We start from the raw sequence: 18,485 nt of genomic DNA, 5'->3' as shown, positions 1-18,485 counted from the left end.
CACGCGACCAGGGAGGCCCTGAGCGCTCGATGATGGACAACACGCTGTTCAAGTTCTGCCGTTACTGCCACCACAAGTACGCGCAGAAGGACCAGCACCCGGTATGCAACCTTTGCCTACCGGTGAATCACGAAAGCGGGGACTGCAACGCCTGCTCCGCCTTCGCCCCGAAGACCCTTCGTGTGAGAGAGAGTCAGAGGGTAGCGCACGCCACCCTGCAAGGGAAGGCCCCGACTCCATCCCTCTACGAGCTGGGGATGTCCTCCGAGGAAGAAGACAACGCTGCCGCCGAAGACGACAGCTACACGGTCGTAGAGACCGATTACACGAAGACTTCTGATAAGGTAGGAGACTTTTCGGCCCCTAAGAACCCGAGAGACTCTGAGTCTCGAAAAATCGAGGGCAAGACCCCGAAAGCGCCGACGCCAAGAAAGGCGGCGTCCGCGACTACTCACAGGCCCAGCGGATCCTCTGAGAAGGAGTCCCCGGCGCCGAGAGCTGCTGATCAGCAGAAAACGTCAAAAATCGTCCCCGAAAAGGATCGATCGACGCCGAGGGAGAAAGACCCTAAACTAACGACGATGACCAGGGACCCAAAATCCGGTTCGACGTCGACTTCGAAAACTTCGACACTGAAAGGCACGGCACCGAGCCAACCGCCGAAAAGAACGGCTGATCCATCCGACGCGGAACACGCGGCCGAGATGGAGAAGAAGAGAAGGTGCCTCGAGGCAGAAATGGAGAACATCATGCAGCGGAAGAAAGATTTCGACGCTAAGATGAAAGCCTTCACGATCCCTCACAAGACCAGGCCACCGGCGGTGGAGGTGGTCGAGGAGGAAGACGAGATCGCCGAGGAACAGGACCAGGACGTCGAGGTGGTCGACAACCAAGAAGAGTACGAGAATCCCTACAATAGTTACAACTATGGGGAGGAAGAGGACAGCAGGACGGACGCAGAGTCGGCACCCTCTGACCTACAGGAGGTAGATTACATAGATGTCGACACCGACAGCCCGGAGGAGGCGGTCGACACATACCCCTCGAGGCCCTCGCCGCCGGACGACATCGGGGCCTATAACTCGGTGATAAAGTCTGCCGCAGCAGCATTCAAGCTCAAGCTCGACGAAGAGAAGCAGAAAGCAGACTTCCTTCTAGAGACATTGCTCCCAACACAAACAAGGAGCCAGTACCTTCCAATGCTCGACAGCATCTTGGCTCAGGGGAAGGAAGCATTCAGGAAACCTGCAACATGCAAGGCAGTAACTCCCAGAACAGAGAAAAAGTACAAACATTCCTCAAAGTACCCAGCCTACATTCAGGGCACGGTCTCCGCAGACTCCATTATCATGGCCACAGCAAGGAAGAGGGCTAACGTACCCACTACCTCGGGACCACCACCGGATAAGGAGAGCAAGAGGATGGATCTGGTGGGCAGAATGATCGAACGGAATGCCGTGACCCACTGGCGCATGGCTAATTCCAACGCCCTGATAAACAGGCACATGTACCAGATCATTGAGGAGCTGGGGCAGTTGGTTAAGGACCTGCCCCAGGATGCCAGGCAGAAGGCCGAAAAACTGGTTGAAGAAGGGAAGAACGCGGCAAATTCTTGCCTTAAGACGGCCCTAGATGGGGCAGACACCGCCAGCAGGCTCATGATGTTGGGTGTCACGGAAAGGAGACATGCCTGGCTCAGGATCTCAGGTTTCAAACCGGAGGTGCAACACAGCATCCTGAACACACCGTTCAACGGCGACACGCTTTTCGCAACAACAGTTGATGAAAAGCTCAGTTAACTGAAAAAAGATAACGAAACGGCAAGATCCATGGGAGCATTGCAGTTCAGAGGCAACAAAAGGGGCACCCGTCACGGAGGCCCGGCGGGAGAGGTGGAAACCAGCCAGGTACATCACACCAGGCTTTCCAACAAACGCACCAGGCAGACTCGCAGGCTCAACAGGGGCAGCAGAAGCAGTCCTGGCAGTACCAACAAAGAGGCCAGTCCTTTCGTGGGAGAGGAAATGGACGTGGACAGAACAGAAGAGGGGGACAGCAGTGACTTCAAAAAACTCTGTGTGCCCGCCCACAGAAAAGATCCCAGGGGGCAGCACGTACAGAGAGGTCAAGACAAGATACACACCTACGACCACATGACACCAGTGGGAGGAAGATTAAGATTTTACCTCCAAGAATGGAGAGAAATCACATCAGACAAATGGATCCTCAACATTATCCAATTCGGATACTGCATAGAGTTGGAGGGGAGACCAACAAGCAGAAAACCAAAAAGAAAACCACTAGCAAGCAAGCAGCTGCAGTGTCTTCAGGAGGAGGCAAAGGAACTCCTGCGGAAGCAGGCCATAGAACGGGCACCCTTCAAGGAAAGAAACACAGGAATATACTCAACGTACTTCCTGGTACCAAAAGTAGACGAGACAATGAGACCCAATCTGGACTTACGGTTCCTGAACAAATTCATAAGAACTAAAAAATTCAAAATGACCTCCCTGCAAGAGGTGCTCCCACAATTGCAGATCGGGGACTTCATGGTCACAATAGACCTCAAAGAAGCCTACCTGCACATCCCAATGAACAGAAAGCACAAACACATGCTCAGGTTCACCATCGGAGAAAGCCACTACCAGTTCACGACACTGTACTTCGGACTAAAATCAGCACCAAGAGTTTTCACAAAGTGCCTCGCAGCAGTCGCAGCGCACCTACGAAGGCAAGGAATACACGTATACCCTTACCTGGACGACTGGCTGGTGAAAGCAAACTCATACCAGAAATGCAAGCAGCACGCGCATACAGTGACAAGCACGCTCATAAACCTGGGGTTCTCCATCCATTGGAAGAAATCATCAATGGAGCCGGAACAAGTGAAGATCTTCCTTGGAGGAAAGATCAACACCTTAAAGGGCAAGGTGTTCCCCAGCGAGAAGAGGGCGAGGGCACTGGTGAAGGAAACGCGCCTCTACCGGAAGGGACAAGCTCGGACAGTGAGGACTGCGAGCAAGATGGCTTTCTTCGGCTTGCGACCAGGCCGCTCCACTTAAAAAGATCAGATCGGCCCGCCTTCACGACGCCCATAAGTGGTTCTCTAGCGACCTCAGATCCCTGAAATTAGAGCTCAGGCGGTCTGAACGTCGCTGGCGTCGTGACTACTGCCCCATCCTCCGCTTGAAATATAAGGCTCTCCTTCACAAATACAAATCAGCCATCCTTGCGGCCAAATCTAAATACTTCACGGACCGTGTAGCCCTTTCGGCTAATAAATCTCGTGAGATTTTCTCACTGGTCCGTAGCCTTGCCACCTCCGACCGTGCTGGCCTTTCCCCTGCTCCCTCTCAATCTCTTTGTCATTCTTTGAATGACTACTTCATCAACAAAATAATCACTATTAAGGCCAACATCCCGATCGTGCCTCATCCCGACGTGCCCGATCATTCCTCCCTCTCCCCCTCTGTTTTGGATCACTTCAAACCCATTACATTAGAGCTCTTTCTTGACCTTCTGGTTAAGGTCAAGTCTGGCTCTCCGGCGGACTGTGCACCTGCCCGCATTCTTAGAACCCTCTACACCACTTGCCCTACCCCCCCCCCCCTAACCTTTCTCAATTCCTGCTTGGCTTTGGGTTCTGTTCCTTCTTCTTTTAAGTCCGCCATCGTGCTTCCTATCCTGAAGAAAGCTGGCCTGGACCCCTCCCTTCCATCGAATTTTAGGCCGATCTCCCTTCTTCCCTATCTAGGGAAGATTCTTGAGAGCTACGTGACATCTTGCCTCTCGTCTTACATAGAGGAGAATAACAACATGGCCTCTCACCAGGCTGGCTTTCGGCCTGGCCACTCTACCGAGGGTGTGGTCCTTGCGGTCCTGGACGAACTGAAGGGCAAGGCCGATAGCAATCTCCCCCAGGCCTTAGTCCTTTTGGATTTGTCCGCTGCGTTTGACACGGTCGATCATGCCATTCTTCTTGACCGTGTCAGCGCAGCGGGCATCCAGGGCTCTGCCCTCTCCTGGATCGCGTCCTTCCTTCAGGGACGATCGCAGGCTGTTCACCTCTCTGATTTTTCTGCACCCCCCCTCCCTGTCACATGTGGGGTACCCCAAGGCTCTTCTCTTTCCCCTCTTCTTTTCAATCTCTACATCCGCCCTCTTATCTCCTCGCTCCTTGAGCTGGGGGTCTCGGTGTATAACTACGCAGATGACCTCCAGCTCGTCTTTGATCTATCCTCCCCCACTCATTCCCTCCCTAACCTCAGCTCTACTCTTGTATTTATCTCCCAGTGGATGAGCTTCAATCATTTGAAGCTCAACCCTGACAAGACAGAGCTTGTTCTCACTGGTGGCCCCTCTAATCCCTGGTCTTCAGCCCATTGGCCCCTTTCTTTTGGTTCTCCTCCTTCCCCTGTTTCCTCTGTTCGGACCTTGGGCATCAAGATCAGTAATGATCTTTCTATGCACGCGCACATCAGTTCTGTTGTATCCTCTTGTTTCCTCTCCCTTCGCCTCATTCGCAAAATCTCCCGGTTTTTTTCTGTTGATGCCCTCAAAGTCATCATCACTGCCCTCATCACATCCCGCCTGGATTATGGTAATGGCCTGTATGTAGGCATTCCTGCCTACGAGACTCGTCGTCTCCAGGCCATCCAGAACCAGGCGGCCCGTCTTGTTTTGCGTCTTCCTAAGTTTTCCCATATCACCCCCGCCCTTAAAACCCTTCACTGGCTCCCCGTTCACTTTAGGTCCCAGTTCAAACTTGCTTGTTTGGCTTTCCGGGCGCACGCCCGTTCCGCTCCTCTCTTCATTAACTCTCTGATCTCCTCTCACGCCCCTAGCCGTTCTCTCCGGTCTTCTTCCCTCTCTCTTCTTCACGTCCCCCGCTTCCGCAAATCCCGCACTGGTGGTACCCGCTTCTCTGTGCGGGCTCCTCAGATCTGGAACACCCTCCCTCTTTCTATTCGCTCCATTCCCATCTTTTCCCACTTTCGCAAAGCTCTTAAAACTTTCTTCTTTCTTCAGGCTTTTCCTGATTAAATCTCTCCTGTGCCCTTCTGGTAGACATTGATGTGATCCTCAGCGCCAGGAAGCCGCTTGGCCGCAGTGCGCTCTAGAAGTTACTTTTTCATTTCATTTCATTTCATTTCAAGATCATGGGCATGATGGCATCATGCATCCACCTGGTACCAAATGTACGACTCCACATGAGACCCATTCAAGAATGGCTACAGGAGCAATGGTCACAAGCCACAGGCGGTTGGGAGGATCTAGTGGTTGTAACGCACGCAGTGCAGAAGGAGATGACATGGTGGACCATGGAGAACATAACAAGGGGAAAGCCTCTAACGCCCCCAACGCCAACAGTGACCATCACCACAGACACATCCCTGAAGGGATGGGGCGCTCACATGGAGGAGCTCAAGGTGAGGGGACTGTGGACGCCAACAGATGTGACAAAGCACATCAATTACCTAGAATTGAAGACAATCTTCCTTGCACTGAAAGCCTTTCAAACAAGACTGTACAAACACAAGGTGTTGATACAAACAGACAATACCACTGCGATGTTCTACATCAACAAGCAGGGGGGCACACAGTCAGCCCCGCTTTCAACGCTGGCGCAGGAGATATGGAGATGGGCCATCCCTCTCAAGATAGACCTGCTAGCCATACACCTACCAGGGAAGGACAACATACAAGCAGATTGGCTCAGCAGACAGACATCGGCATCCCACGAGTGGGAGCTCAATGCTCAGAAGACAAGGTGCCTGTTCGACAGATGGGGGACACCATCGGTGGACCTGTTTGCCACACGCCAGAATGCAAAATGCCAAAACTTCGCATCCAGGCAGCACGAGGAGGGGTCACTGGGGAATGCCCTATGGATAGATTGGTCAAGGACATTTGCTTACGCCTTTCCCCCGATACCACTGATGCACAGAGTGCTGAGCAAGTGCAGAGCGAGCAACATGACACTGATACTGGTCGCACCACAGTGGGCGAGGCAGACATGGTACTCGCAGATCATGGAGATGACACAGTGTGCACCCCACAGATTCAGCAGGAGGAAAGACCTACTCTCCATGCAGAACAGAGAGGTGCTACACCCAGAGCCAGAGAGCCTGAGCCTAGTAGCGTGGCTCCTGAGGACATAGAGTTCGCGCATTTGAGATTGCCAGAAAGCACCCTGAGGGTCCTGCGGGAGGCAAGAAGGCCCAGCACTCGGAAGTGCTACGTTGCGAAATGGAAAAGATTCACAATATGGTGCAGACAAGAAAGACTTCACAATAAAATGAAGAAGGACTCCACAGTGCTAAAGTACCTGACGCACTTGCTGGAGAAGAACCTTAGCTCATCCTTTTTAAGAGTTCACTTGGCAGCGATAGTCGCCTACACAAGGGGAGAAACTTGCAGGAGTTTCTTCACATCACAGGTGGTGAAGAGATTCCTAGAAGGAGCGAAAAGGATCGCACCACCCAAGCGGGTGTCGCCACCTGCCTGGAACTTGAACATAGTCCTAACGGAACTCATGAAGGAGCCCTTTGAACCGCTTCACAAGGCCTCCCTAAAGATGCTAACTATGAAAACAGCTTTCCTGGTTGCAATAACGTCCTTACGCAGAGTAAGCGAGCTTCAAGCGCTGACGCTACAAGAACCCTACATACAAATACACAATGATAGAGTTGTGATGAGGACTGACCCACACTTCATGCCGAAGGTGGTATCCAAATTTCACATGAACCAGTCTATACAGATACCGAGTTTTTTCCAAAAACCAACAACTAGCGCAGAGCGAGCCCTGCACACCCTGGACGCCAGAAGGGCAGTCATGCACTACATTGAGAGGACGAAGGGACACCGGAAAACAAAACAGTTCTTTGTGTCATTCGCCAACAGTTTCATGGGAAAAGCAGTAACCAAAAAGACCATTGCACGATGGATCGCACAGACAATTCAAATCTGCCACAAGCGTGCAGGACAAGAGCTGACAGAGGGGACACGTGCCCACTCCACTAGGAAGAAGGGCGCTACAATAGCCTTCCTGGCTAACACACCCATACAAGATATATGCCTGGCGGCAACATGGGCTTCGGTGCACACGTTCACGCAGCACTACTGTGTGGACATACAAATGAACAAGGAAGCTCAAGTTGGACAGAAGGTGCTACAGCACATATTCAATACCCAACGCTCATCTTCCACCCAGCCGCCACAGAGATGAGAAACCGCTACAAAATCTATGCACAGCATAGTGAATCCAGAAAGATTCACGCTGCAAAACAAATAGTTTTCTTACCTGTCGGTGTAGTTTTGCAGCTTGAAGATCTTTCTGGATTCACTAGCGAACCCACCCACCTCCGCCAGAAAGATGAGGCTGGAGAGAGAAGAGGTGGATATATATAAAAAAAAATAATAATAAATTTAAGGGAGATATAAGGACTGAAAAATACGAAAGCGGTAAAATATCACCTTCATAGAACATTGCCATTACTTCGGAAACGAAAGAAACACGGAATAAAAAGAACCCGAAGATGGCGTCCAAGAGTGGGAGCTTCCGCAGGAAGCATGCCGACGTCACCGGAAATACACCCAAGGGGGTGACGCCGATGCCCACCTGGGCTACAAAAAAACCCAAAGAAAAGACTACGAATCCGGACCCAACCACAAGACCGCGGAATAATGCACAGCATAGTGAATCCAGAAAGATCTTCAAGCTGCAAAACTACACCGACAGGTAAGAAAACTATTCGTTTCATGTCTCCACAATACATTTTGGGCCCTTGCCTGTCACGGGTACTTGGCCCACCAACACCCGTGAGTTACCCTTTTTATCCGGAGACCTGGGGGAACGCTGGGTGGTAGAAAATTTGTGTCAGCCTGGTGATCCCATCACTTTCCAACACGGAAGTTTGAGAAAAAAATGATATTTTCAGCTAAATTTGAGGTTTGCAGGGGATTCTGGTTAGAAACACGTTGGGGGATTCATGCAAGCCATACCTCCCTGGACTCCCCCGGGTGTCTAGTTTTCCAAGATGTCTTGGGTTTGGTAGGGTTCCCTAGATGGCCACTGAGCGCGGGGACAAAAACCCTGGTGAGCTCCATTGCAAGACCCGTCGTTTTGTGATAGGTGATTTTGATGTTTCTACAATACATTTTGTGCGCTTCCCTGTCGCGGGCACAACTTACCCACACAAGTGAGGTACTATTTTTATCGAGATACTTTGTAGAATTCGGGTGGGTGGAATTTTGTGGATCCCGCAGATTCCAGAACTTTCCATCACAGAAATGTGAGGAAAATGTGTATTAGGACAGTTTTCACTGACAAAAAATGTGGCGTGTCCATGTCCCGTTTTAGACTGTTTCCTGTGGCAGGCACGGAAGGCCTAGCAGCGAAAGGGTTAATTAAGAGCTGGGTTAAGATCGAGTTATTTCAGGCCTGAATAACTTTGTTGCTGCTGTTGGAGGACTTTCTATCCAAGTGAAATTTGGGCTGTTCTCTTTAAGGAGTTTCTATTTGTTGTGTTTATCATTCTTATAGCATGTATTTATATTGTGTGTACACGTTCTTATGCTTGATATATATGTATATTGATACTATGTTCTTTTATGGTTATGAATATAACCACATAAATATAACATTCATGACTATTACCTATTAAAGCTTTAGTTACTTAATTGGCGCACCTCCTCAGCATTCAGAATAAACAGTGTTTCTTGAATTTCCTCCAGCAGAGACTCTGATGGGATTTCCCCAGGGACCTTAATCACTCTGTCATGACCCTCAACTCAAATTTTCTAGCCATTGCAGCTTGGTCATTGAAGCCCTTCACCATCTTTTCTTTAAAGAACACCAGATTCTGTATCTGGGAACCTGAGATCTTAAACTGTTGTTTCAATGGCTGGAGACTTGTTGCAGATGTCTGCTTCTCCTTTTCAATACCAATAATTACCAATAATAATAGTGCCAATAATTTTTATTCCTCAAACCCTCCTACTGGTCTTTGACAGCTTTAACAGTCTTCTCAGTGCTGCCCTTCGTTAAGTCTCATCTGAATTGTTTAATGGATCTAAGCAGAGCCTGTTCCTCAGCTGTAAGATCCGCTTCACCAAGGTCCCTGTATCTTGTACTCCTCTACTTTTCCCCTGTGTAATCCCTGACTGAAAATGTTTCTCTTTGCAGCTCTGATCTTTCCAGAATTTCACCCAGGAGGCCCGCTATTACAGCTCTTAGCATTCATTATAGTGCTCAACAAATCGCTAGTGCATCGCAACCTTTACTCAGCAGAGTTTCAACCTTTCCTGTATGAATGGGGATCTAGTTGTGATCTATGCCCCACGCACCCAATTGAGCACCATCTCCTTGATCATTGGATGATCCTGAGGGTTCATAGCAAAGACCCATCCCTGTTGGTCGCCTCATATTTCTTCCTCATTGAACGTGGCCCCAGTTTATGCACCGGGCCCAGCAACAAAGTCTCACAACCTCGGCCATACTCTGTTTACTTCTTGGATCTTATGATTTAGATAATTAACTGCAGCAATTAGAAGAACACTCAGTGTCTCAGGTTTGGCAACATGAGCATTACCTGTACAACTCTTAAAAGGAGTAGATTTCCTCTTCTCCTCACATATGTAATGACACTAGGGCCAGCTTGTGGCCAGCTAATGTGTCGAATTGCGGTAATGGGTTCTAACAATCACTTGGCGTCAAGTATGTTCACTCATAATTTCAAGTTTCATATATTTAGGTAATTCAGATCCATGGCTTGTGAGCGTCAGTTTGAGGATTTCATGCAGGGAGTTCTCTTAGTTTGTGGTTTGGTATAATCTTTAAAGTGTTTAATTACACTTTGAGTGACCATGCTTCCAAACAAGGAGCATGATGTGTATTTGGTCTACTTGTGTGTCTGCTGTTTGGTGTATACAGTCACCGTTCTGCTTCGCTTGAAGTTTCTATGTTTTGAATGGTATTCGTTTTAAATTCAAATGTTATATATTATTTTTTTTGTAAATATATTTTTATTGCAGAATCAGAAATAAAACCATTCAATAGGCCAACCTGCACACTTAAGGCTCCCAACAGTTAGTATGATATAAGTGCAATACACAGCCATTTGGCCCACATCCCGGAGGCTGGGCGGCGCTTCAATGTACCATTCTTCGGGAGGTACCTCAGTGCATGCCCTGTCCGGGCCGCAGGTCAGTCATGTCGTATAGTATCCGCTTTTACCCCACAACATCCAACCCCCCCCGCACCGCCAAGCCCCAGACTGCACCCACTGTCGCTCCCTGCTAATCTACTCTATGTCCTCACTGGGCCATCCGGGTCCGGTAAACTGCCTCGCTGTGTCAAACCACCCACTCCACTAACTCCCCCCCTCCCCCCTCCCCACAACTGCTGCTAATGCGGGCTCCAAGAATCTTTCCCTGCTCTGAGGCATGTCATCCACCAGGATATTCAGACAAACATGTAATCCACATGGAATCCCTTCCTATCTCTGATCTTCCTCCGCGCCGTCTGCTATATAGTCCCGTAATGCCTGTACTACCAGCTCCCAGGACCGCGCCAGTTCCAAACATCTCGTCGCCAGTTCTAGTTGCCTGACGCATCCTAAGCACACTCTCACATCCCGACCACTTCAACACCTCATTCCTCCATCTCCTCACTGACGGGCCTTCCTTAGACTTCCAATGCCAAGTAATTTCACGCTGTGCCAGTATTATTCCCAAGTCAATGAATTTGCTCGTTATTTTAGTCTTCCTGGTATGCGGGAACCAGAGGAGCAGACATGCAGCTATATCAAAGTCTATCTCCCTGTCCGTGATAGCGTTCAGGAGTTCTCCCACTTCCGGCCAGTATTCCCCTAACTTCGGGCATCCCCACAGCATGTGGTCTAGATCTACCTCTGGCTCCAAACATCTCGGGCACATGGCGTCAAGCACCTGGAAGTGCCGTCGTAACCTCTCCGGGGTTAAATACGCCCTATGGACAATGAAAAAATGCACCTGCTGAAACCGTGCATTCCTCGTACCCTTCCAGGTCCTATGCAACACTTGGCCCCAGATGGTGTCTGGTATTTGCTTACCTATGCTGACCTCCCATCGCGACTTCAGCGCCACCAAGGGCGTTAGTCCCTCATTTAGCATTCTGGTGTGGAGGCAGGTCACAGCCTTGACGGTGCCCGCGGCTATTACCACATACTGGCATGCCACGGTCACCTCTGGCTCCACCAGCCCTCCTCCCCAATGCCGCTGCATCGCCGTCACCACCGCCGCATGTAGCAAGAAGGTTCCACCTGGCAAGCCAAATTGTTCCTGTAAAATCCGGTACGGAACTAGCGTCCCGTCCATATAGAGGTCTCCCACCATCTGCAAGCCCAGTTCTTCCCACGTCAATAATCGGGACCAATCGCCCCCGTGCGGTAGTGCGGTTAGCATTCCCAGCGGTATCTCCGGTGCATACGGCCGGTGTTTCTTTGCTCTTTTCAGGTTCCTATTCCAACACAATCTAAGCGTCTTTTCCTCTATCGTAAGATCTCTCACATCCAGTTTCTGTTGCATTACGATAGACGACAAGACATGTCTCTGGATGCCAATCCCTCGGTCGCTATCTGGTCCCCTGAATTCTCTGGCCACGTTCTGCGTCAAAACCTGGAGTTGCGCTGCTAGATAATATAACTCAAAGTCGGGGACGGCCATCCCCCCCTCGCTCTTGGGCCGGGTCAAGGTAGTCAGTGCTACCCTTCGTCGTCCATGGCCCCAGAGGAAGCCGGTCACCAACGTCTTCAACTCCCTAAAGATCCTCTGCGGGATCCACACCGGCAGCGTCCGGAAATAATAGAGTAGCCGCGGGAGTGCCACCATCTTCAACAGTGCTACCCGACCCAACACGGACAGTGGGAGAGAGGCCCAGAAATCCATGCAGCCCTTCAGCGCACGAATACAGCGCTCCACGTTCCCCTCTAGGAGGTCCGCTGCGTCGTGGTAGATGCGCACCCCCAGATAAACGAAACAGGAGGGTTCCCACACCACCGGTCTTGTGAGCTGTGGGCAGAGCGTAGTCTTCCGCAAAGGAAATACACAGGTCTTGGTCCAATTCACCCTGAGGCCTGACAGCCTCCCGAACCTGCCCAGCATGTCCACCGCGCCTTCTAGAGCCCTCCCAGGATCAGCCAGGTACAGTAACAGATCATCAGCGTATAGCGATATATAGTGCGATTCAGGTCCCTGCGCTATCCCGTCATATACGGTGCCTGATCTTGCCTGTGCTGCCAGCGGCTCCATTGCTAAGGCAAATAGCAGAGGAGACAGCGAACAGCCCTGCCGCGTGCCCCTACAAACCGGGTAAGCCGGAGAGACCATGGGCCCTAGCCGCACCCGCGCCTTAGCTGAGGAATAAAGCACTCTCGTCCAACTCCGAAACCCTTTCCCAACTCCAAACTTCAGCAGCACTCCATCCAGATAATCCCATTCTAAGCTATCGAACGCCTTTTCGATATCAACTGCCAATACCACAGGGTCCTGCTCCGCTGTGGCGGCATCATCAATGACCCTGACCCATCGACGGATATTCATCGAGGTGCTCCTGGTCGGGATGAATCCCGCTTGATCCCTTTGTACTAAGGTGGTCATCTGCGGTAGGAGCCTGGTAGCCAGGATACGACTTAAGATCTTATAATCCACCGTTAACATAGACAATGGACGGTAAGAGGATACGTCTAACGCGTCCCTGTCCGGCTTCAACAGCGGCACCACCAGCGCCTCCCTCATAGAGTCAGGTAACCACCCCACCTGTTTCGCCTCCGCGTACACTATCAGCAGTCTGGGCGCCAAGATATCCATGAATTTAGCGTAGAACTCAATCGGCAACCCATCCACCCCTGGCGTTTTGTTTCGTGCCATGTGTTTAATTGCCCCTCTTATCTCTGCTAAGGTGATGGGACCCCCCAGGTCCTTCGCCTCCTCTTTATCCATTGACGGTAAGGGGATCCGATCTAGGTAGTCACCTATCTCCGAAGCCTCTGCCTCGAGGTGGCTTGCGTACAGTCCCATATAGTAGGACTTGAAGCGCCCCAGGACCGCTGATTGAGAGTAGATCACTTCCCCATCCTCGCGTCTTATACTCATGATCGGGCACCCTCTAGGGTCTGGATCAGCCAGCTTGGCAAGGAGCGTGCCCACTTTATCCCGTTCCTCATGCACCTTAATAGCATACAACTTATAGTCATAACACCGCAGTCTTTCCGTCTCAGTCGCCACCACCTCTTTAGCTTGCAGCAGTCGTTCCTGCAACTCTGGCCTCTCGGGTCTCCGCTGTTCCAGCCCTCTCAACGCTTCCTCTGCTTTCGTAAGGTCATTCAACACCGTCCCTCTCACAGTCAGAAACCTTCCCATGCACACCCCTCTCACCACCACTTTCATTGCATCCCATTCGATCGATCTAGTCGCTGCTGAGCCCGCAATGTCTGTAAAATAGCTGTCTATGCCCTGGCGGACCGTGTTGCTGAACGCCGGATCTTGCAGCGTATCCGGACGCAGTCGCCATGATGGAACTGCCAATCTCGTCAGCTGCCACTGCATGGAAAGCAACAGGGGATTATGGTCCGAAATGGTCCTGGACAGATACTCAGAATGAGTCACTACGTTCGCCAATGAGCTGCTACACAGCACTGAATCTAGTCTAACGTGTAGGTCGTGCAGCGCGGAGAAATAAGAGTAATCCCTGATCTCGGGATGTTGCGCCCTCCACACATCCACCAAACCCCACCTGTCCTGCCATTCCCGCCTGTGAGTTGCTAGTCGGCGCACCGGGGAGTCTACTAGAGGTGGGTGTGATCTATCCAACAGCACATCAGAGATGGAGTTAAAATCCCCCGCCAGTAAGATAGGGCCCGCTAAATAATACGCCAGTGAGCGCGATAAATCCTCAAAGAAATGAGCTTGATCAGAGTTGGGGGCATAAATGTTACACAGCACCACCTCCCTACCATACAGCCGTCCCTCAACCGCTACATATCGACCCTCTGGATCTATTCTCTGACTCGTGACTTGAAATGGCGTGCCCGCCCGTACCCATATCAACACCCCTCTGGCGAATGCCGAGTATGTCGTGCCAAATACCTGACCTCGCCACCTCTTCTGTAAAGCCCCGCACTCCTTCTGTGTCAGGTGAGTCTCCTGAAGCATTGCAATCTGAACGCCCCGTCTCACCAAGTAGGCATGTACCTTGTGGCGTTTCACCATCGTTCGAATACCACGGACATTCCATGTGACATATTTCAAGTTAGGTAACATCCCCATAAAGCATCGTTCCACTCAGTGGCGCTAGCCAATAAATGACTCCCGCATTGCAGCAATTGTACAGCCCCTTCAAAACATTACCCAGAACTCCCTTTAACCCCAGCTTCAGCCCCGTTCCAAACCTTAAACACCCCACACATCACACTAACCTGTGGTCGTCACCACAGAAGACCTTAAGGGTCTGAAGAGGGCAATGGAGCCCCGAACCAGGCCGGCAGAGCTACCACCCCGCGCCCGTAGTCCCACACTGCTTACGCAGCCCCATACCTGGCAGTCCAGTATAAGTTTGGAGAGTCCATACCGACAGGCATCCCGGAATTGTTCATTAGCCTCGAACCTCACTCGTTAAACATGCCATCCGATGTCTGTGGGGTGACCTCCGGCCCCTGTGCGCCCCCCACATCCGAGTCTTCTTCTCCGGTCTTCTCCCCTTCCTCTTCCGATGCCGAGCCTCTAGTTGTGTTCTCCTGCTGCGATCCCGTGATGGTCGCCGTGGCCGCCAACGCACTCTTCCTGTCGGCCAGCATTTGTGCATCTCGCTCAGCCCGTTGGCGCTTATTCCGGGAGCGGATGCGCTGGGATTTCCTGATCTTGACTGGTTGTTGCCGATCCCTGTTGGCTGTGTGTGCACGATCCGTCCCCGCACGATACAGTTCCAGCCAGGACCATGCCTCGTCGGGTGTTTGGAGAAAGTGGGTCCTGTCATCAATGATTACCCGCAGCTTGGCGGGAAAAAGCAAGGAGTATTGGATCCCCTCCTCTCTCAGTTCCTTCTTCACTGACAAGAAGGAGGCTCTGCTCCGCTGCACTTCCTGCGTGTAGTCTGGGAAAATCGTGACCCTACTATTGTCCACCTGGAAGGGACCTTGGGATCTCGCCCTTTGTATCAGCAGATCCCGGTCTTTATAGTGCAACAATTTGACCACCATCGGCCGAGGCGGTCGACCCTCTAGGGGCGGCTTGGCAGGCACCCTGTGTGCTCGTTCCAGAGAGAAGAAGGGGGACAGACCCTCCGGCGCCACCACCGTTCGGAACCAGTCCTCCATATAGGACACCGCATCACCTTTCTCAATTTTCTCTGGAAGCCCCACCACCCTCACGTTGTTCCTCCGGTTACGTCCTTCCGCATCCTCCGCTCGACGCTCCAGGAGCGCCAGTCGGCCAATAATGTCTGTCAGTTTATGTTCCGCGGTAACCACCGCCGGTTTCAGCTCCTGAAGCAGTTGTTCGTTCGATTTCACTCTATCAGAGAGCTTAGCGTGGTCTGCTCTCAGCAGGCCCAGCCCCGTCGCCACCTGCGCAATGTCCTGTTGCAGCTCTTCTTTCGTAGCAGTAATCGCGTCCAAAATAGCGTCGAGGCGTAGGTTCAGCCTCTGTTCCTGTGGCGAGGCCTCCACTGGGGCTGGGGTACCGCCATCTTTGGCCATGGCATTCCCGTCCCCCTGCACAGGTGGTGCGGCGAGGCCAGCTCCCAGCGCGGCCATCTTGGTTGTGGGAAACACGCCACTCGAGCAGCCTCCACCGATTACAGCTTACCGTGGCAATCCCTCCGGCCGTTTCCGTCCCCGGCCCCACCTGATACCTCCCAATGGCAGATTATGATATTGGCAGCTCTCCTTGCCCCAGATCCAGCTTGTCCACGCAGTACCAACAGGCCCCCTTCTGCGTGTAGCCGCCTACCGCCTTTCCATAGGTGCGCTCTGTGCAGCTCCTCCACCACGCTCACGGCGCCTCCAGACTCTGCAACGGCCGGGGGAGCAAGCCCAGTGCGCCCCTCTTACAAAGACCGGCAGATGTAGTTCTGTAATTCTGTATTTCCGGGCAAACTGAGCTCCCCGCTCACAGCAGTACCACACCACGCGGGCCCCAGCACGCGCCGGCCTCCATTCACTGTTCCATCAGCCCAGTGCACCACTGTCCCCCACCGGGCCAATCCTGCCTCCGGTGTTAGATCCGCCGTCCACTGCCCGGTCCGTCCGCACCCCGGGGCACTCAAGAACCATGGGCGGCTGAACCCCCAACACGCTGCCAACCCGCTACACGCCTCCACTCAGCAGCGGTCCTCAGCCAGGCACTCGGGCCCCCAAACAGTGCCAACCCTGGCAGCCCAGCTCCAGCAGCAGCAGTCCCAACGATGGGCTGGCCTCACAGGCCAACAGCGCCGTCACTCGCCTAGTTCAAGGCCCGGCCCTCCAGCCAGGGACCGGGGAGCAGGGGGGGAGGGGCACCGCTCCTACCGATTCTCCGCCGCCGATCACCCCCGCCGCTCCGGGTCAGCTCCAACGATCCTCGCCCCGGTTCACTGCCCTGCTAGTGCCTCCCAGGAGCCTCCAGCGCGCTCGTCGCTCCCCGGTGTTTGGCCTCTAGCGCTCCTGTTCCGACGGCGCCGCCATCTTGACTCTGCTCGCCAGTCGGGCCGGCCAGGCCGCCAGGTCCGGCCGTGTGCGTCACCCAGGGTTCAGACGGGGTTCAGACTTTCCCCTCTGGGTCAGCGACCCCTCCGGAGCTCGATTTATGCCGCCAGGGGTTTCGGGGCCAAGTCTATCAGGATAAGAAACGGGACTCGGCGCGGAGCAACTCGCTCACGCAGCCATCCCGGTCGGCGCCTAAACCACGCCCCCCTTCAAATGTTACATATTATTGATATCTCCTAAACAGTTTTAATCTGTAAATGTATACATGTATGTAGACAGTTATTCCTTTGCAAAACTGTTTTGGTTGTAAATTAAAGAACGCAAAACATTAATGTAAAGTATTAAAGATTTTCTTCAATTTGGATATTGCTTGTGTCTGTTTTCTGTTAGGCTACACTACAGTATTTTTTACTGCTTAAACCAAATGGAGAGCGTGAACCCTGTTGATGAATACAAGGAGAATACAATCCTTAACTACGAAGAAGATGCTTGCCTCAGGTAAAGATTGGTCACTTTAATTGTTAAACGTTGATCAATTACAAGACTAATGTTGATGTTCTCTACTTAAGAAGATGTGAACTTCCCAGAAAGAAATGGGTACTTTGTGGTCCTTTTACATGAATAACCAGATGTACTTGCTAACTAATGCTTTCCTTAATTAAGGTACTCTGTATTCACTGTTTGTCTTGTGCTCCTTATGAATTTGACCAATATCACAGCTATGTTCGCATAATGCCAAATCTCATTTTCTGTACTCAAACTATTATTTTCTGGACAAATCCTCTTCTTAAATAAATTCTGTAACAATCACGTATAGGCAACCTAGAACTTCACCTGTGCATACCACCCAGCTCTTCATCCCTCTAGCTTTTTCAATCCATCTTTAAGCTTGCGACTGGCATTACCTGTGTAGTTTATAGAGATTAAGGAGTGTGAAATCTGAAATCTTATATTTACGGAAACTTAGATTTTAAATTGTTTAAAGAATTTCCTATTTGTGGGTTATTCTTAAATGCAACATAATCTAGAGAACGGCACTTCCCTGTTGATATGACGATTGGTGAGATGATGGTAGCTTTCGAGCTATATTTTCAACCTGGAATTTATTTTGTATTTCGAAAACAGTTAGAAAACAAATTTTGAATGATGTTTGTAAAGCTGTAGTTATATGAACTGGAAAAAGCTGCCAGACTGATTGGAATGTTATCCAGTTAGAGGACAGTTATATTTATTCATGCGCATTATCTGGGTGTGTTTAGTTGTGATGTTTGTTTCATTTACTGGCCACCATTTTACACGCACCTTCTATTTTTATGTACTGACCTATTTTCCTTCACATTTACCTAATGCAATATTAATTTGAGTGCGTAGTAGTGCAGTGTGGTTAAAGCAGTTAACTTTATCTTTGTGTATTTTATATACAAGACCCTATTACTATATTATATGAGATGTTTTTGTAAAATGTAAAGTCTGCCAAAGCTGTCCAGTTTGGACAATGTACCTCCTTGTTTCCTTGTGCTGGTCTAGACTGCAATTCCTTGTCCCATTGTACATCTGTGTCAAGAATGTGTCTCTTGGCCCTCCTTTAACCGGCTGTGTGGCCCCTTGTCTCTGTGCATATGTGAGCTGCTTGCTTTGGTTTCCCAATTTGGAAGTATCCATGATCTTTGGGCTGCATCCTTTTATCTGAATGAAGTGTACTTACTGGGCACAGTTTTGGTGTTTTCCTTTTCTAATTCATTTCTCTCCTTTGCAGTTGTTTCA

At 51.0% G+C, this 18,485-nt stretch overlaps 1 protein-coding gene across 2 annotated transcripts in view; it reads left to right on the top strand.

Moving 5' to 3' along the window:
• FBH1 (F-box DNA helicase 1) overlaps positions 1-18,485 on the top strand; it is a 664,229-nt gene that overhangs the window by 225,019 nt on the left and 420,725 nt on the right. For both annotated transcript variants that reach the window (XM_078677274.1, XM_078677281.1), the window contains one exon: positions 17,112-17,219. In XM_078677274.1, the coding sequence (XP_078533400.1) occupies positions 17,112-17,219 (108 nt within the window). The remainder of the gene's footprint in view (positions 1-17,111; positions 17,220-18,485) is intronic.

The sequence above is a fragment of the Lissotriton helveticus genome, chromosome 1_1, assembly GCF_964261635.1.
Source record: "Lissotriton helveticus chromosome 1_1, aLisHel1.1, whole genome shotgun sequence".
Lineage (NCBI taxonomy): Eukaryota > Metazoa > Chordata > Amphibia > Caudata > Salamandridae > Lissotriton > Lissotriton helveticus.
This window is presented reverse-complemented; position numbering and strand designations above follow the sequence as displayed.